This window comes from Macrobrachium rosenbergii, chromosome 27, assembly GCF_040412425.1.
Source record: "Macrobrachium rosenbergii isolate ZJJX-2024 chromosome 27, ASM4041242v1, whole genome shotgun sequence".
NCBI lineage: Eukaryota > Metazoa > Arthropoda > Malacostraca > Decapoda > Palaemonidae > Macrobrachium > Macrobrachium rosenbergii.
In genome coordinates, this window is record NC_089767.1 from 3933670 (window position 1) to 3951029 (window position 17360).

The 17360-nt window shown below is 41.2% G+C and overlaps 1 protein-coding gene across 3 annotated transcripts in view; it reads left to right on the forward strand.

Annotated features, from left to right (window-relative positions):
• Trs23 (trafficking protein particle complex subunit 4-like protein Trs23) overlaps positions 1–17360 on the forward strand; it is a 41744-nt gene that overhangs the window by 12529 nt on the left and 11855 nt on the right. For all 3 annotated transcript variants that reach the window (XM_067128752.1, XM_067128750.1, XM_067128753.1), the window contains exons 3-4: positions 4184–4341; positions 16291–16411. In XM_067128752.1, the coding sequence (XP_066984853.1) occupies positions 4184–4341; positions 16291–16411 (279 nt within the window). The remainder of the gene's footprint in view (positions 1–4183; positions 4342–16290; positions 16412–17360) is intronic.

Consider the following 17360-nt stretch of genomic DNA (forward strand, 5'->3'; position numbering starts at 1 on the left):
AACCGAAAATCGGCACTTTTTGGCGCCGATAAGCCCGAAAATCGCCGAAAAAGCGCCGGAAATCGCCGATTTTTGGTTTGTGGCGATTTTCAGTTATCATCACACCCTCAGAATGGAACCCCCGCCGATAACCGAGGACTGCCTGTACAGGCAGTCCCTGGTTATCTGCAGGTTCGGTTATCGACGGTCCGGTTATCGACGGTCCGGTTTTACAGCGCTTGTCTAGCGAGGAAAATCTGCAGTTTTCGTGGAAATCACTTTCCACTTGTCGGCGCTGGTAATCGGGTATTGGCGCTGATACATACCTAACAGAGGTGCCAATCTCAGGTTAACGGCGCCCACACCTGGTTATCGGCACCGATAAGTGCTGAAAATCGCTGATTTTCGGTTATCGGCGATTTTCGCATATCATCACGCTGTTGGAACAGAACCCCCACCGATAACCAGGGACTGCCTGTACTCTGCAGTGTTTCGTATGGTAATGAGTATAGGCTCAGGGTTAAGCTCAGTGTCTCCTAAAAGACTTAAAGGAGCAGGGGACCTCCCAAGTTGAAAGTAGCTGCATGTATTGCAATAGCTGTGAGTGTGTCCCTTAACCAGAGACTCTTAAATGAGGAAAGTGTTAAAGGGATAAGTGACCCACAACTCTTGAAATCCCACTGGGAACAGGAGACCAGACAAATTCTTCAAGGTGCCATCCCTTTTCAATGAATAAGTAAGATGGAAGTATATCTCAGTTGAAAGAACAATCCTCTTACTTCTTGCAGACAGGGAGCTCTGGTCCCATCTGGAGCAGTGAGCTGACACCTCCTATTACCCATCTGCCAGTTAAGGACTACTAGAATCTCCCTGCAGAATCTCTCATTCAAATCTGTCTCTACAGGGGAGAAGAGGACAGGTACCAAAGAAAAGGAGAGAGGGCATTCTTTGCAATAACTTTCATTGCAGTTGAAGAACAGCTCACATTATTAGGAACAGTCTTGAATCTTATAACACCTGAAGCCCATTTGACAGTTGCACCTTCTGCCTGTTCTGGAAACAGACTGCCATTGGTAGGTCAAAACCTTGAGACAAATTGTTGTTTTGTTTTCTACTACAGAGACCTCCCTTAACAGGTTCAAAGTCCTCTCAATATTGCAGATACCTCATACCTTGTTAAATCCTTCTGAAAACGAAGCTTCATCATGCAGAACCCTGAGATTCTTGTTGGGCTCCTCATCCAAATCCCAGGGTTGAATCTCGTCCTCTGTGGCAATGAGCTGGTGAATCATAGCTAACTCCTTTGGTGGTGGAGTACCTGAAACGTTTGGAGATAATGACTTATGGGGAGGAGCTTGATGATCCAATGGCATCCTGTTAAGGGCAGTGGGAACTCGGGGGGAATCATGAAGGAGGAGAGGAGACATGACTGGAGGAGTAAGCAGATGAGGAGGTTATTAGGCAGTGCAGATTCTTGAGCTTGGTTCACAAGCAAGGAACTAGTCAAAGCTTTGGGTGGAGGTTTGGCAGGCAAAGTGCAGTAGCATCCCTCAAACAGACATCCCTTCTTGTGTACCTCTTTAAGCAATTCACATAATATCATTTTCTTCTGTCATGGCATTAGCCTAGGGTTTTCCTTTGGATAAAATCTGCAAGCACTCCTAGACTGATCTCTTGTATGGTCTCAGGCTCTGAAAAAGGTTCAGTGTCAGCTCATTTGAGAGGTAGGTTGGTATAACTGAAGGAAATAGCACTAGTTTGTATGATTTATAGTCCTGAGGAAAGAGCTTCTTGAATGAGATTTCAGAATACTTCTGTGAGAAGTGAGGAGGTGGACTTCTGCTTCAACATTTAGCCTCTTCCCTTTGACAAAAATGCATACAGTTTTTTTTTTTTTATGCAAAAATATGATTTTCATTAAATGCACAAGATTTTTAAGTTAAATTTTTTGGTTGTCTTGTATAAGATAATATGTAGCTCATAATTTTTGCTGAAAAATTATTAAAACTTAAAAGGATACTAAACTTTGAATATACCCTGTTTACATTCCCGAATTAACCCATGTCATAGGTAACACTAGTTGCTTATTTTTAAATCATGCAAAATTATAAAGACTTTGGATATTAGAAGGGTAAAAAGAAGAAAATAAAATTAAGATTCATGCAACATTCAATAGTTAGTATCTTTTCCATGCTTTGAAAGTTATGAACTTAAGGAAAATTTCACAGGAGCAGCTCCTGACATTGGAAGTTCATAAAGTAAACAAGGCACACCCCATCTATTGACAAAAGTGCATACAGGCAGTCCCTGGTTATCAGCGATTCAGTTTATTCATGCTTGTCTAGTGACAAAAATTGGTGATTTTCAGTGCTGAAATGCACTTATTTCTGCTTGTCCGCGCCGATAAGGAGAGTGAACAATAACAAGGAAGATCACGGCAAGTATGACGTTTACACTAGGGGTAACAGCGGTTTAAATAAGCACAACAAAATGGTCAAAACACTATGGCACCTCACAAAACCCCAAAATGCTTATTTCACCAGTGTACTGGATCATAACAATAAAAATAACAAGCCACTATTCACTGAACATAAGTGAAAGAAAGCTTAAAATACACAGTAATTTGTAACAGAATTGTAATAGATATAATGATGTGTTACTGGTCAAAAAATGCTACAACATAAAAATGAACAAAACAAGAAAAGCACGTGAACCAGGCTTATCAAAAGTTAGTCCCAATAACCATTATGAAATTGGAAAAGTTTACTTGAAACCCCAGAACAAAAAACTGGCAGGGAGAAAAATTAATGCTATATTTGCAGTAAACCTCCTGACACAAAAGGCATGATTAGAAAAAAAAAGTTAAATATGCACCAAAGTTTCTTTGGCACAATCAAGTTTTCTGTACAGCCGCTACAGCGTATAATCAAGGCCACCGAAATAGATCTATCTTTTGGTGGTCTCGGCATAATGCTGTATGAGCCGCGACTCATATTACTTTAATCACGGCCTGGTGGTGGCTTATCCTATATCTTTGCCAGAAGCACAAGTATGGCTAACTTTAACCTTAAATAAAGTAAGAACTATTGAGGTTAGAGGGCTGCAATTTGGTATGTTTGATGATTGGAGGGTGGATGATCAACATACCAATATGCAGCCCTCTAGCCTCAGTAGTTTTTAGATGTGAGGGCGGACAGACAAAGCCAGCATAATAGTTTTCTTTTACGGAAAACTAAAACATAAACATGAAAATGAATCAGATGAAAAGAGCAAAAATAATTTGAAAAGAATGATTGATGAGTAAACTCTGAAGCAAGGAGGAAAATCTCGGGAGAAGTTGAAGTTGACTTTGTTGAGGTGTGTGGAAAAGCAAGCAAGAAGTGGAGGTAGCATCAATAGGTAGGAGAGAGCATGCCATGTGATATCTTCTGAATCTTGACTGTTATGAGTATAGGAACACTAAATTTCTGTGATCAGGAATACTGCATAAGATTAATGGGGCTTTGTGAAACAATCATTTGCAGTTCTATAACCAGAAGGTTTTATGATCCAAAACTTCTGTTTTGTCATTGCTCTACTTGTAGGGGGAAATCACTTGCATTGTGTCTCAGTTGGCACACTGTAAACAGTCCCATAGGTTCTCTGCAGTGTTCATTCGACCCTGGCTCTATTGCTTTTAGTCATTTACTTTTTATCTATTGGTCTTTTGCTACGTAGTTGTCCAATTTTTTTAACCTTACTTGGCTCCACTTTTTAAAAGAGAATTTCAGAACAAATTCTGGAAGAGCCCTATGAGTTTAGAATTATGACTGTGTGGTCTTGCTAAATACAGTAGTTTATACTTATGAAAGAAATGGAATAGGTCCTTTCATGGCTGCTACTGTAACTTTTCCACTGCTCACTATAGAATACCCAAATGGTCCTTTGTGGTGAAACGTGCTTTCATTTGTGCAATAGTAACAGCTGTGGATATTGATGTTATATTAGTAGTTTGATTGACAGTATTCACTGTTTTCAGTTGTACTAGAATTACTATTATCTTATTTTCTTAAGCTGACAGTTTACAAAATGAAACATCAGCATCTTTCTCAGAAATATAATTTTGTGGTTACTTCCTGTTTCAATGCTTGTATTTTGTTCACTACCATGATTGATAATGATGTTTATTTAAAGTGCAGTTAGTTGATATCTAATTTCTTTCCAGTTGGGCATACATTGGTTGCTGTTAATGGCATTAAAGTGACAGGGACTCAGATGGATGATGGACGCAATGCCTTGAAAGTGCTTGAGGACGAAACTAACTACCCCATTAGCTTGAAATTTGCTAGACCGAAGCTAACAACAAATGAAAAAATTTTCCAGGTGAGGTAATTGTATATAAAGCTAAACCACTGATGAATAAATGTTAAAAATTTTAGTGAGCACCTTATGTATTGCATGTCCACTCCATTTACATTATTGTAAATGGATGAAGGAAAAACTATTTTTGGCAACTGCTATGAGTCCTCAATCAAACAGACCAGCTAACATCAAGAATGATCTCATAGCCAGTTTTGGCTGGAGAAGTTGATATGACCTAGCCTTAGTATTCAAGATGACCCCTCACTCTACACTCCTGGACCATTTAGCCTCAGCTAAGGGATCTGCTGCTGCATAGACACCCTGTATAATGAACAAGACAAAGAGCATTCCCCCTGTTGGCCACAAATCTGGGAACTCTAGCACTGCCAAAATTTGTTAGTCTTTCCCACGTGTTATTTGAACTTGCCATAAGACTAGAAAGTCTGGAGGAGGGCCTCTGTGTAAACTGATGGGTTTATTTTAAAAAGTTGATTTAGTTGTTTTTGCAAGAAAAATTTCATTTATTTTAACATAAATTTCATCTGTATACATGAGCCTGAATAGGTATTTAAGATGGCAGTATGTATCCTGGTGGATAATTAATTTTAGAATTGGATTATTGGAGGTGAACAGATGAGTTCTTGAGACTAACAAGGTATCATGTAGCTGGACTGGCTCCTTGTTAGTGAGGCCAAGGTTTGTACTTTTTCGTACTCTTCCCTTTATGAATGGGATGTACAATGGATCCCTGCCTTTTCACGGTTCTGGATTTGCGGCTTCACCTGTTTGCAGATTTCTCTATGGAACATATATGCAGTACGTACACATACGCGGAAAATTCACCTACATTGTATTTTTCATAGAGAAACACTCACAGATTACTGTATTTTCATATCATTTTCCTGACTAAATGCACTTTTTGTGATAAAACTATTAAAATATTCAGGTATAAGTATTTTTACAGGGTTTTTTGTTGTTTTGAACTATCAGAATACAGTTATAAGCATTTTGAGAGAGGTTTCAAGTATTTGCAGATTTTAGCCATTTGTGGGGTGTAGTGGTACACATCCCCCACGAATACCGGGGGTTGACTGTATTCACTCTTTTCCTGAAGCATAGCCGGAAGCACTCTCAGACAACTACAGTGTTTCCTTGTTATTCATATTTTTGTTATACAAAGTAAAATTTTAGAAAAATTTTGTTTTTGTGTACAAGCTAAAAATTCAGTTTATAACCTGTTTGGTGGAAAATGGTGCATGGCCGGTCGGGATTGAGGGAGGAGAGACAGGATCCCCTCGAGGAAACCAAAGTGGTTGAAGTAGGCAAAAGTTGATAACAAAATCAATTTTATTCACATTTTGCAAGGATGGTCACAGAAATCAACATTCTGTGTGTGTCTGATTGTGTGTCTGTGTGCCGGTATATGAGAGAGAGAGAGAGAGAGAGAGAGAGAGAGAGAGAGAGAGAGAGAGAGAGAGAGAGAGAGTAATCAGCGTGCGGCAAATGTGAAAACAATCCCTCACGCATGTATGATTTTCGACGTGTCTTTTACACTTGGATCTTAAGTGCAAGAAGGAGATTAATTATATGCCACAACGCATCAACTTACTATTGGCAAACGACAGAATTTAAAATTATAATCCAGTAAACATGAGGTTTTTGCAAACAAGTAAGTATTAAGAATGCAAGTAAGAAAAGGAAAGAGAGATCAAATAACTTTTCGCAAAGATGTTTAAACAAACAGTCCGAGGCACACAGAAGCTGAAAGCTGCGCCAGTGTGTTTCATGATGTGGGGATGAGTTACTTTTACAGTGCTAAAAAATCATAAAAAGCAAGTGTCCTTGATAGGTATTTTACCGTAACAAAAAACGGTGATTTGGGCGAATCGAGTGTAAGTGAAAGAAACGGACGAAATGTTGTGAAAGAGTGAAAGAGAAAAATCATCCGAGCCCAGCCCCAGCTGGGAAGTCAGTGGGAAACAGACCCTTGTCTCCTGCCCAATAACCCACCACCATCCCCTCCCTCTCCTCTTGATCATCTCACTCAGCGCAGTCCCAAACACTCGCTCAAGTAAGACTCTCTTTCAATTTTTTATTGTTACTGTATTGCATTTGATTGTTTTTATATTGTATCATTGCTAAATTTATTGTGAAATTCCCATCTTTTATTTTTTTGACGTGAATTGTTACTGATTTTACGTACATACAGTAATGTTTTTACAGTTTCTTCTTCTCTCCTTAACAGTATACCGCTTCCTCCTCCTTATCTTAAGTCAGTTGTGGGTCACTGTGGTGACATAAGATTTTGTTCATCTTTCATGTTAAATTTTATTGTGAAATGCTTTATTCCTTTATTTTTGTTGAATATGGTTATCATTAAACTATATATTGTGCTTGCACTTTAAATAATTGTATTAAAGTGGGTACAAAGGATGGATATGGGGAAATTCTTGAGTGTGGGACTAATTAATTGAATTCCCATTAGTATTCCTTATAGAAATGTTCGGATTGATTTAGTATGAACATTTTGATATACAAATTGGAATTGTTCATATGCGGAACAAACCTGGGTCTTAACATTAGGATAAATCTTCTGACGCCAGCTGGAAACCGGTAAAAGTAAAAACAAGTAATGTTTATGCAAGGAATTGGTGGCATCTGTCATGGAGATGAGGTGGGATGTGGCCAGCGACCCAATCTCAATCCCGTGACGCATCAGTTTTCCTCTTACATCCATTGAGAGAGGTCATTTCTTTCTCTCCTTCCTCTCCATAGCCAGTTGTTTTTGCCTTTGCTTGTGTTTTTTGTTTGTTTTTGTTATCAGTGTGTGTTTATTGTGCATGTGTTTTGGTTTTTATCATGCACCCCAAAACCCAGCTAAAAGTTCCCATAAGCTTCAGAGAAAATGTCCTGGTGTGGGCTCCTATCCTTGCTCATGTTATATTGAGACTGACCCCCAATCAACTTGTGATAGGTGCAGATCGAATGATTGTAATGTGTCTAACCCTTGCCCAGAGTATCGTTCTTGGCCCCCTGCACAGTGGAAGAGATTTGCCTAGAGGAAGCAGCACAGGAGGAAGTCGGATGCGCCATCTTTGGAAGGATTTTCTCCCACTTCAATGGATGTTCCTCAGGTTCCTTGTTGTTCTGCTTTACCCCTTGCTTCTCCTTCCCTGTCAGGGGGTGTCTCCTTCCTTTTCTTCCATTGATTCGTCTTTGGAAGTTTTAGGAGAAGGTTCTCTGAATTTGCCTCATGCTGCCCCGTCTCTCTCGCGGGGGGAATGTTTCTCCACCTGGGAGGATGGGGCCAGCACCATCTTTTTCCTCTGTTTCAGATTCAGATGTGCAGACGTCAGGTGTTTGGGCTTTGTTAGGCCTATGCTGTCCCATTTCATGTCTTCATGCATTCATGTGTCGGCTGCCATGACAGTTCCCGACCCTCCCAGCCTTTACTCTACTTGGTCTCTCATTACGCCTACTAGCGAGATGCCATTGGGTCTCTCTGCACACCATCCTGGGTCACTTCCTGTTCAGCCAGTGGTTGCTCTTGTGACATCACAGCCTAGTTCTACTATGACATCATCCTGCGGCTGCGCCGTCTGCTTCTTCTCTCATTCAGACTGTACTCAACTCTGTTGACTCTGCTCTTTGAGTGAAATACAGCTGTTTTCTTAAGAAAAGACAGTGTAGATCTCCTTATCTTGATCGTCTTTGCCATCTACTTCTTCTTCATCATCTGCCCCTCCTGTCCATTCCTGCATCAGGCGTTGGAGGATTAAGAACTTTGTTGCAGCTCCTCTCCCCAAGAAACAGAAGACTATCTCTTCTTCTTGACCTTTGGACCACGGCCGTGTTTCTCTTTCACATGCATGTTTTCTTTCTTCCAATGCATCCTGTTTAAGTTAGGAGAAAGGACAACAAGGCTCCAATCAAGAAAACCTGAGTGGTAGAACCTCCTAGATGTGCTGTCAGGTCTACATCTCCTAGATGTCTTTGTTCCAGATCACTATTGCCCAGAAGAAATCGTGATTCCTCTCCTGATTCCCTTGAACGTGGACGTGGGGATAGGCACAGTCGTCGTGATTCCTCTCCTGTTTCCCTCGGATGCGGATGTGTGAATAGACACGGCCGTGTACATGGTGACGGACGTATTGCTAGTCACCGCCGTAGAGTTGGATACGAGTGTGTTTCTTCATTTGACTTGCTGCTTCGCTGTTCTTGACAGTGTTCGTCATCGAGGTCTTCAAGAAAGGACACTGCCGTCGTTCGCCTTCCTGCATTCACAGCCACTGTTCGCCTTCCCACATCCACGGCTGTCGTTTGTCTTCCCACAGCCACAGCCATCGTTTGCCTTCCCATGTCCATGGCTGCCATTCGTCTTCCCTGCATCTGCGTGACATGGGCTACAGGATGATGCACATCCGCCATACAAGAAAGAGTCTCCTGCGTCTTGAACCTGTGATTGAGACCTCTCTCTTCCCTCTACTTAGAAACTTCAAGCTCCCACGAAGGTATTAGGATCTGACAGATCTTAGGCTCCGGTATTAAGCCCTGTGAATCCTGTGGGGAGGTGGATGGGGATCCTCGTGTCTAGGAGGTGGAGGATATGGAGAATAGGAGCTTCTTTCTTCTTATGAATAGGTTATTGATCTCGTTTGTAAGCTCATTAATCTTTCTAAAAAGACTGAGACTCCTTCTACAATCATTCGACAGGAATAGAAGCCTTCCTGGGACTGAAGAAGGACTCTAAGTCATCATTTGAGTTGCCTTGTTCCAGTCACACTGACTCAGTCCTTAATCATGTAAACTCCTTGATTTTGGGACAAGATAACTCCCTTCATTCCAGCAGGTCATTTAGGTTTCTCTCTCCTCCTCTTCCTCGTCACAAGAATTATTATGCAACTCCTTTCATGCCTCTTCTGAATAGACAGGTCAGCTCTGATGTTGTCCGTCTGAAGCCAGGTTAGACTCTGGATCAGGTCAGAGCAGAAGGTTCTTTCCTTTCCTTTCAAGAAGCTGCTTCTTTGGAGTTGACTGCCTCTTCTGCCTTCCAAACTGTTTCTTGGCTGGATTTGTGGTCTTCAGCTGTTGCCAAGATTTCTTCTTCCCTTTCGTCAGGGAGTAAAGTCAATAGTTCATCTTACATCAGATTGTTGCAACCTGTTGTTAAGGCTATTTCCTACCTTACCCATCTGACTGCTAATTTGTGGACTAATATCCTGCTGATGACGAGAGACGCAGCCCTCTCCAAAGTGGCTCGGTCTGTTGATGTGGATTCCTTGTTATCCTTGAGGAATGGCGATATTCTGGACTCCCAGCTGCTTTTCCCCAGGATCAGTTGGATGCTGCTGTCGACGGGTGTCGAGCCGACAATAATGATCGTCTCGTCAAGCAAGCAGTGAGTAAAGCAGCAGCTCCTTCTCATCTGAATGCTCCAAGGCAGAATCCACAGCCTCCTCCTAAGAAGCCTATAAGACCTCCTACAATCAGGACTTCCCAACCTGCATCATCACCAAAGAAACCTTCCCAACAACTTCCCTTTCAGTCTTGCTTTACCAGACCAGGAAGAGGAAATAGGGGCAGAGGTAGGGGAGGTAGACAGCAGAGTGGGCGCCCCTCCCCGCTCTGTGCCACCAGTGGGGAGGATGCCTGGTGACCCATTGGGCTATGTGGCAGAATTACGGAGCAGAGCAGTGGGTGTAGATGTCCTTCTGGTAGGGTATCTACTACCTTTCAACTTTGCTCCCCCTCTCTCCGATCGTCCTCTCTCTCACCTCGCTTATGCCCAAGGCTCTCCAAAACACCTAGCTCTCCAAGAAGAAGTGATGGAGAAGGGAGCTGTTGAGCAAGTAAAGCATCCTTCCCCAGGGTTCTACAGTTGAGTCTTCCTAGTCCCCAAGGCAACTGGCAATTGGAGACTGGTGATAGACCTGTCAACATTAAACCTCTTATCAGAAAAATGAGGTTCAAGATGGAGACTCCTCAAACAGTCTTGGCAGCTGTCAGAGACAATGACTGTGCTGACCATAGATTTGAGGGACGCTTGCTTCCAGATTCCTGTTCATCCTTCTTCCCGGAAGTTCCTTTGCTTCAGTCTCGGAGAACTTGTGTTCCAGTGCAAGATCCTTTGCTTTGGTCTGATAACAGCTCCCCAGGTGTTCACAAGAGTTTTCACCCTAGTGCTGACGTGGGCTTATGCTCAGGGAATTCGCCTCCTAATTTATCTTGACGACAGGCTGGTCTTGGAGAGTTCTTAGGAAAAGATAATTCGAGACCAGGATCATCTCCAATTTTGTTGCAGTTTAGGCATCATGCTAAATTTGGAAATGATCGTAGACACTGCCTCGTTGAGGGTCTTCCCATCAGATCAGAGGATAGAGAAGTTCAGGACAGTGGCTTGCTCCTTCCAATCCGAACAGAACCAACTGGCTTGCTTAGGACTTTTGGTATTGGTAGAGAAACTGGTTCCTCACGGGCATCTTCATCTTCATTCCCTGTAACGGAGGCTGATGGAATTTTGGTCTCCAGCAAGGGACTCTCCTCATCTACAGGTTCCTCTGTCGACAAAAGTAAGAAGTCACCTTCTGTGCTGGTTGGACGACAAAAACCTGACAGTGTGGGTGCCTCTTCATTCACCCCCTCCAGAGCTCATCCTGTTCTTGGACGCTTCTTTCGAAGGTTGGGGAACACATCTAGAAGAGCTCCTGACTTCAGGTGTGCGGAGTCCTCAGGACAGGAAACTTCCCATCAATGTGCTAGAGTTGAAAGCAGCCTTCCTGCCACTTCAGGAGTTTCAAGAAAGGGTGATGGGGCACTCCGTTGTTCTGATGTTAGAAACACTACAGTGGTAGCTTGTGTGTTACGTCAACTTCACTTGATAAGTCCAATACACCAGTGTGCTATTAACAACTCAGTGGACCTCATGGCCAGTTACATTCCAGGCAAGAGGAATGTAGTGGCCGACAAGTTAAGTCGTTGGGGACAGGTTCTAGGGACAGAGTGGTCTCTGCATCAGGTGTTGGCAGACAGGCTTTTTCATGTTGGGGGAGACCAATGATAGACCTCTTCGCAACAAGGCTCAACAGGAAGCTAGAGGTCTGTTGTTCATTAGTTCCAGATCTCTTCGCTGTAGGTGCTTCTTCAAGCTAAACAATTGAATAGGATGATGGGAACAAATTTAGAGGTTATTAATTGAAACTCTGACTTTCCTTAACCTAATTTATTATTTCCTTAATATTACAGTGACCTGAGACCCTCAAACAGAGCTATATACCCAACCCAGCCTATACCTAACCTAGCCTATCCTCACCACTACAGTTCATCAGAACTTATCCTGTATTCAGTCTTGATCCTACAAAAAAAAAAAAAATACTCCAACTGCAAATTTCAATTAAACAATGTACTATATACAAAAGACATTAAATTATTAGTCCGGTGCCAATCATTAAACTTAATACTACGTGTAGTGAAAATATCATCACCAAATCTCCAACTCTGGAATATGTCCCAAAATAGTTCCTTATCTTTCTCAGCACTTCATCTGAAAATAATCCAAAGACAATTGTGAAAGGCATTACACTTATAATTTTGGGGTCACCATGGAGAGTATTTTAGCTATGACATCCAAGCTGAGGGCAGAAATTACTTTAGAATCTCTTAATGTAGTCTTCTCTACACAAAAGCACTGCACTCTTCACTGATCCCCATCCCGTTTGGGACAGACACTGTCTTAATAACTGCTCTGTACAACTTGAAATGTAGCATGAAAATGGATCCGGTCTCACCAACTGTTCGACTGATTTGTCAGTTGCCAATACAGACTTTTATTTCCACCACAGTTCCTGCCAGCAAATATCTATTCCCCAGTAACTTCCACATGAAAGTATCCTAACTTCTTATCCATCCTCTGGCAAATTGGATGAAGGGGAGCAAATCACTCTAACCTGACACACTCAGCAAAACTGAAAGTAAAAAAAAAGAAAAAACAAAGATGAACTTCAACCCTTCAAGCATTTACAGAGAAAAACAAAGTAAAAAAGAAAAAACAAATGTATTAATTCATACCAACCAAAATACTACCACATTGCCATGGCAGAGGACATCCTTCAACATCCTTGGGACAACCTGGACGTTTACGCCTTTCCCCCGTTTTGCCTGATCCATCATGTCCTGAACAGGGTGATGATTTCCCAGAATTTCAGAATGACCCTTGTAGCTCCTTTATGGCCTCAACAGAATGGTTCCTGGATCTTCTAACTCTTCTCTCAGCGGTTCCGAGAGAAATACCCCTGGGCATAATCTTTTCTGTCAATCTCATGTAGAGTGATACCATCAGTCGGTAACATCCCTGTCTCTTCACGGTTGGAGACTATCCAGTATTCCTGTGAGCGAAAGGCTTTTCTTGCAGAGCAACGACATAGATGTCTGGTTACCTCAGAAGGTCTTCTTCAACCGTGTATCAGGGGAAATGGGCCGTCTACTGTGATTGATGTCATTGGCGGGGTTTCTCTGACTTGGAACCTCTATTCAGCAGATAGCTGATTTCCTGATGTTCCTCAGAACAGAAAAACACCTTTCTGTTTCTGCTGTTAAGGGCTATAGGGCTGCCTTGGGATTGATTCTTTGCTTGAAAGACGTGGACCTAACTTCATCATGGGAAATATCTATGCTGCTCAAAAGTTTTGACAGTCTTGTTCTCCTAGAGAACTGAAACCCCCTACCTGGGATCTGACTTGACTCTGGTGCTAAGTAATCTCACTTGAGCTCCATATGAACCACTGTGTCGCTCATCGGACAGGAACTTGACCCTCAAGACGGTTTTCCTTCTAGCCTTGGCTTTTTCAAAGAGGATGGGCGAACTCCATGGCCTAGATTTTGATGTTAAACATACCAGGGGTTGGAAGTCAGTAGTGTTCAAATTTGTCTCAGAATTCGTGGCTAAGACTCAAAAAGTGTTCAAATTTTTCCAGGAATTCGTGGTTAAGACTCAAAACCCCTTGGTTCGTGATGACAGGTTTACCTCCTTTTCCATCCCTTCCCTTAGGGATTTTGTTAATGAGAATCCAGGTGAATTGCTCCTTTGTCCTGTCAGAGCACTGTGTTGCTATCTAAAGAAAACTTGACATCTCAGACCGGGATGCTGAAGGCCTTTTGAGCACAGGCCAGATCAAGAATACTATTTTGTTTTGGCTTTGTGAAGTAATCAGGCATGCCTACTCCTTATCTTCATTGTCTGCTGCCAATGCTGTGCATGCAAGAGCACATGACAGTTGAGGACTAAGCTGCTCCTTGGCATTCAAGAAGAACTTATCTGTTCATAGTATCCTGAATGCTGGTTCTTGGCTCCACTGAACCATGTTCACCTTCTATCTGAGGGACATTGCCCACAGGTCCTTGGACACTTTTTCCTTGGGGTCCGGTGGTGGCTGCTCAACAAGTTGTGTAGCTCATCCAGTGCCCCTAACGGGACAGTTTTGTATCTTGCTTAAGATGATGGTATGAAAGTGAGGATGATTGAGATGACTGGTCTCTTTTCCTTCCCCTCCTTTTTTTCTTCTTCTACCTGGAAGGTGATGAGCAAGAAGATGGCTCTATCATACACTGAACAAGGAGAGATACAGGTGAGCATAGTAACTTCTTAATGAATTGTTGGTGTGTTTTATTCTACCAGGAAAAATCACGAAACATCATTTTCTACCTATCTAGCTAACTCTATACACTTTTCAAGGCACTTCCTCCTCTCTAGCCTTTCTATTAAACCATGAGAGCCAATGAGTCTTCATTTGATAACCTTCAAAATCAATCAAAATCACTAGGTCCCAAAACACTGGCTAACCTTCTGGGCAGTTTTGAACTTCAGTTATCTGAACGGATTGAATTTTACTTTCTGCTCTTTAACAATCCGGTCAAAAACTCTGTTTGATTCAATGAATTGCTGCATTGGGACTTAGTTTACTCAAACCAAATTTTCATTTAAAATTGAAAATGACTGTTCGATACCCATATAATCTAACAGATCAGATTCTGCACCAAAGCCACAATTCTTTCATTTTTGCAGTCGATGGTCCTCCTTCCTTCCTGAATTCTGTTCTTCAGGAAGTATGACCAGGTAATAATTTTCCTGGTTTCCAATCAAGCTTGGTCAGCTGTTAGCTCATCTCTTTTATTTCAGGGTTCTCTTACTGAAGCAGATCCCAGCAAGAGTGAGTCTGTCCTAATGGATCAGACCACAGGTTTGTTCAGTATTTGGGTTGTTTTCATGAACAAATGACAAATTTAAAATAATTTGTATTTCTCGTATCTAGCTCAGCAGATCTGCTGTCTCAATATTTACTGCCCACCTCTAGCTGCCCCTACCTTTCAATTAACATTGTGCTGGAAGAAAACTGGTACGTCATGGGGTTGAGATTGGGTCGCTGGCCACGTCCCACCTCATCGCCATGACAGATGCCAGATGCCACCAATTCCTTGCAAAATCAATTCTTGTTTTTATTTTTCCTGGTTTCCAGCCAGTGCCAGAAGATAGACCACAGGTTTGTTAGCTATGAAAGATACAAATTAATTTAAATTTGTCATTTTGGAACTAATTAAATTTGTATACCGAGGAACCACTGTATGTCCATAAGAAGGAATAATGTTATGAAGAAGAGAAAGGTGACTGAGAGAGGGCTGTACTCCTTTCATGAGGCAATACCATTTGACCTGCTGACAGCTCAGGGCAAGAAGTAAAAATTTAGATTCATGAGGTAGGTCTCTCAGGAACAACTTAATAAAAGTCATTAGGAGACTTCCATGAAGACAAATTTAGAATGGCTTCTACTCCCATGTTCATCTTGAATGCTAAGTATATTAAAATATCCAAATCTCATGATCCCTAACTTTAATGTTGGATGCCTTCGTCTTAGGAGTGTTCCTGTATGTATCCCAAATCCCCTTTCTCTACCAAAAAGAAAGTGTTCTTGTTTTCTTCAACCCCTAATACAGCTGACTTAAAACAATCATAGCAGTCTTTTTCTAAAATATTTTGCCCTCCTGAGGTATCTCACAGCCCTGACTTGGTCGTGGGCCAAGATCTACTTTTCTTCCTGTCTCCACGGGCAGGGCAGGCATAACAACCTGCAGAGCAGCTTGGTGTTGCGAGGAAGTCGTCAGTGTTTTGGCAGGGACCAGGGCACATAAAGAGAGCTGTGGTTTCCACTTGAGGTAGCATGTTTTCCACTTAAAAGGAACGTTGTTTTTAGGGTCATGTTCTAAAGGTTCAAACATTGTCATTTATAAATACCTCTAGACCATGGATGCATCTCCACATGGGGACCTGAGCATTTTGGGAGGTACTATTCTCCCAAAGCTTTGGCACATGCACCTCAATTCAGTTGACAGGTTGAGGTTTGCACCAGGGCTGATCTATCCAAGTTTTTCAGGTGGTTGATATGTCAACTTCAAATAAGTTTTTAAATATTAAAATCATTGAAATTAAAAACTATTTTTTTAAAATGAACTTAAAAAACTACATTGGTAAATTTGCTGTACCAGCCTGAGTCATGCTACTTTAGTGTATTGGGACAGTCCAGTGTACACAGTCCACCAACCAAAAAAAAAAAATCCCTTTAATTCAACTCAGTGAGTGTTACCACCTTATTTGTTTAATTTTTGTTTTCAAAATTTTGCTAGTCAGAAATTGGGTGTGCCTTTGAGGTTGAAGCATCTCCGATGCTGAGAAATAGGGTGTTTATTTATTTATTTATGTATTTATTTACTGTACTTATGACAGGTTTGCTGCTGGGGACTTTGAGTGGTTGAGAAGTGTATAATGGAACCTTATTGGTTAGATATTGTAAATTTGCCATTTTAACATATGGTTTGCTTCTGATTTTGCTTTCTACATTTTGATGGCAGAATTCTTGTGATAAACTTAATTTCAAGTCATCTTAATTACAGCAGGAAATACTCATAAAATGGTGTGTTTTGCAGGCCTCGATGTTTTATCCTCTCTATGCATTGGCTTGTCAATTAAGTCCGGAGCAGAGGAGCTCTGGAATAGAAGTACTTGAAGCTGATATTTTCAGAATGAACTGTTTTCAGACACTTACAGGTAAGTTGTTAAGTTGTTAGTAGGATGCATATTTTTTTCACTTTAGGACCAGTCAGAGTAAATATCTCTCTCTCTCTCTCTCTCTCTCTCTCTCTCTCTCTCTCTCTCTCTCTCTCTCTCTCTCTCTCTCTCTCTCTCTCTCACACTTACAAAGTACACTACATTTATTTTTGTATGAGGTCTAACCAGATAGTCAATTGGATGCTGTTGAATCTTGAAAAAACAACTTTATATAGTTTTAATTTTGTATTATTTTCATAATACTGCATTTAAGGATAGTTTGAGAATTAGCTGAGTTAGGATGAAGCCTTCTTTGGAGCATAATTATAAAAATTTATTTCCGACATTATAATTCTTCAATCTAATATGAATAAACTCTTGAATCTAATCTGAATATACTGTGTCGGGTAGATATTACAACAGTTGTTTAGAGGTGTCTTGGTCTGAAAAATGACGCATATCACCCCACAGGAAAATTCAACAATTGATGATACTGCATATGTAATGGATTCCATAGTACAGTGATACCTCGCTTTAACGGACTAATAAGGGGGAAGGTCATCCGTTAAGGTGATTGTCCGTTAAAGTGAAGTAATTTTTTTTTGTCTTAAGTGATGTTTATCAGTAGGCTAGCCTCAGCCTAGGTGCAATAACCACCAACATACATGAAAAGATTCACATTATGAAATAAACTGATAATAAAGGTAATAAAACCCTTTTTACCTTATATATTATTGGCATATCTTCTTAATAAATAGCCTATTTGAGGAATAATTCCATATCAATGAAATCAACTTTTATCTATGCGAGGCCAGCGGACAAAATGTAAATGTCAGTTATGGTTGCGCTCACAGCAACCTTTATTATTCGGTAACCTTTCAGAAAGTTTAATGGTACTGTAATTACAATAGTAATAACATTTAAGATAACATAATATTCATTTTTCATT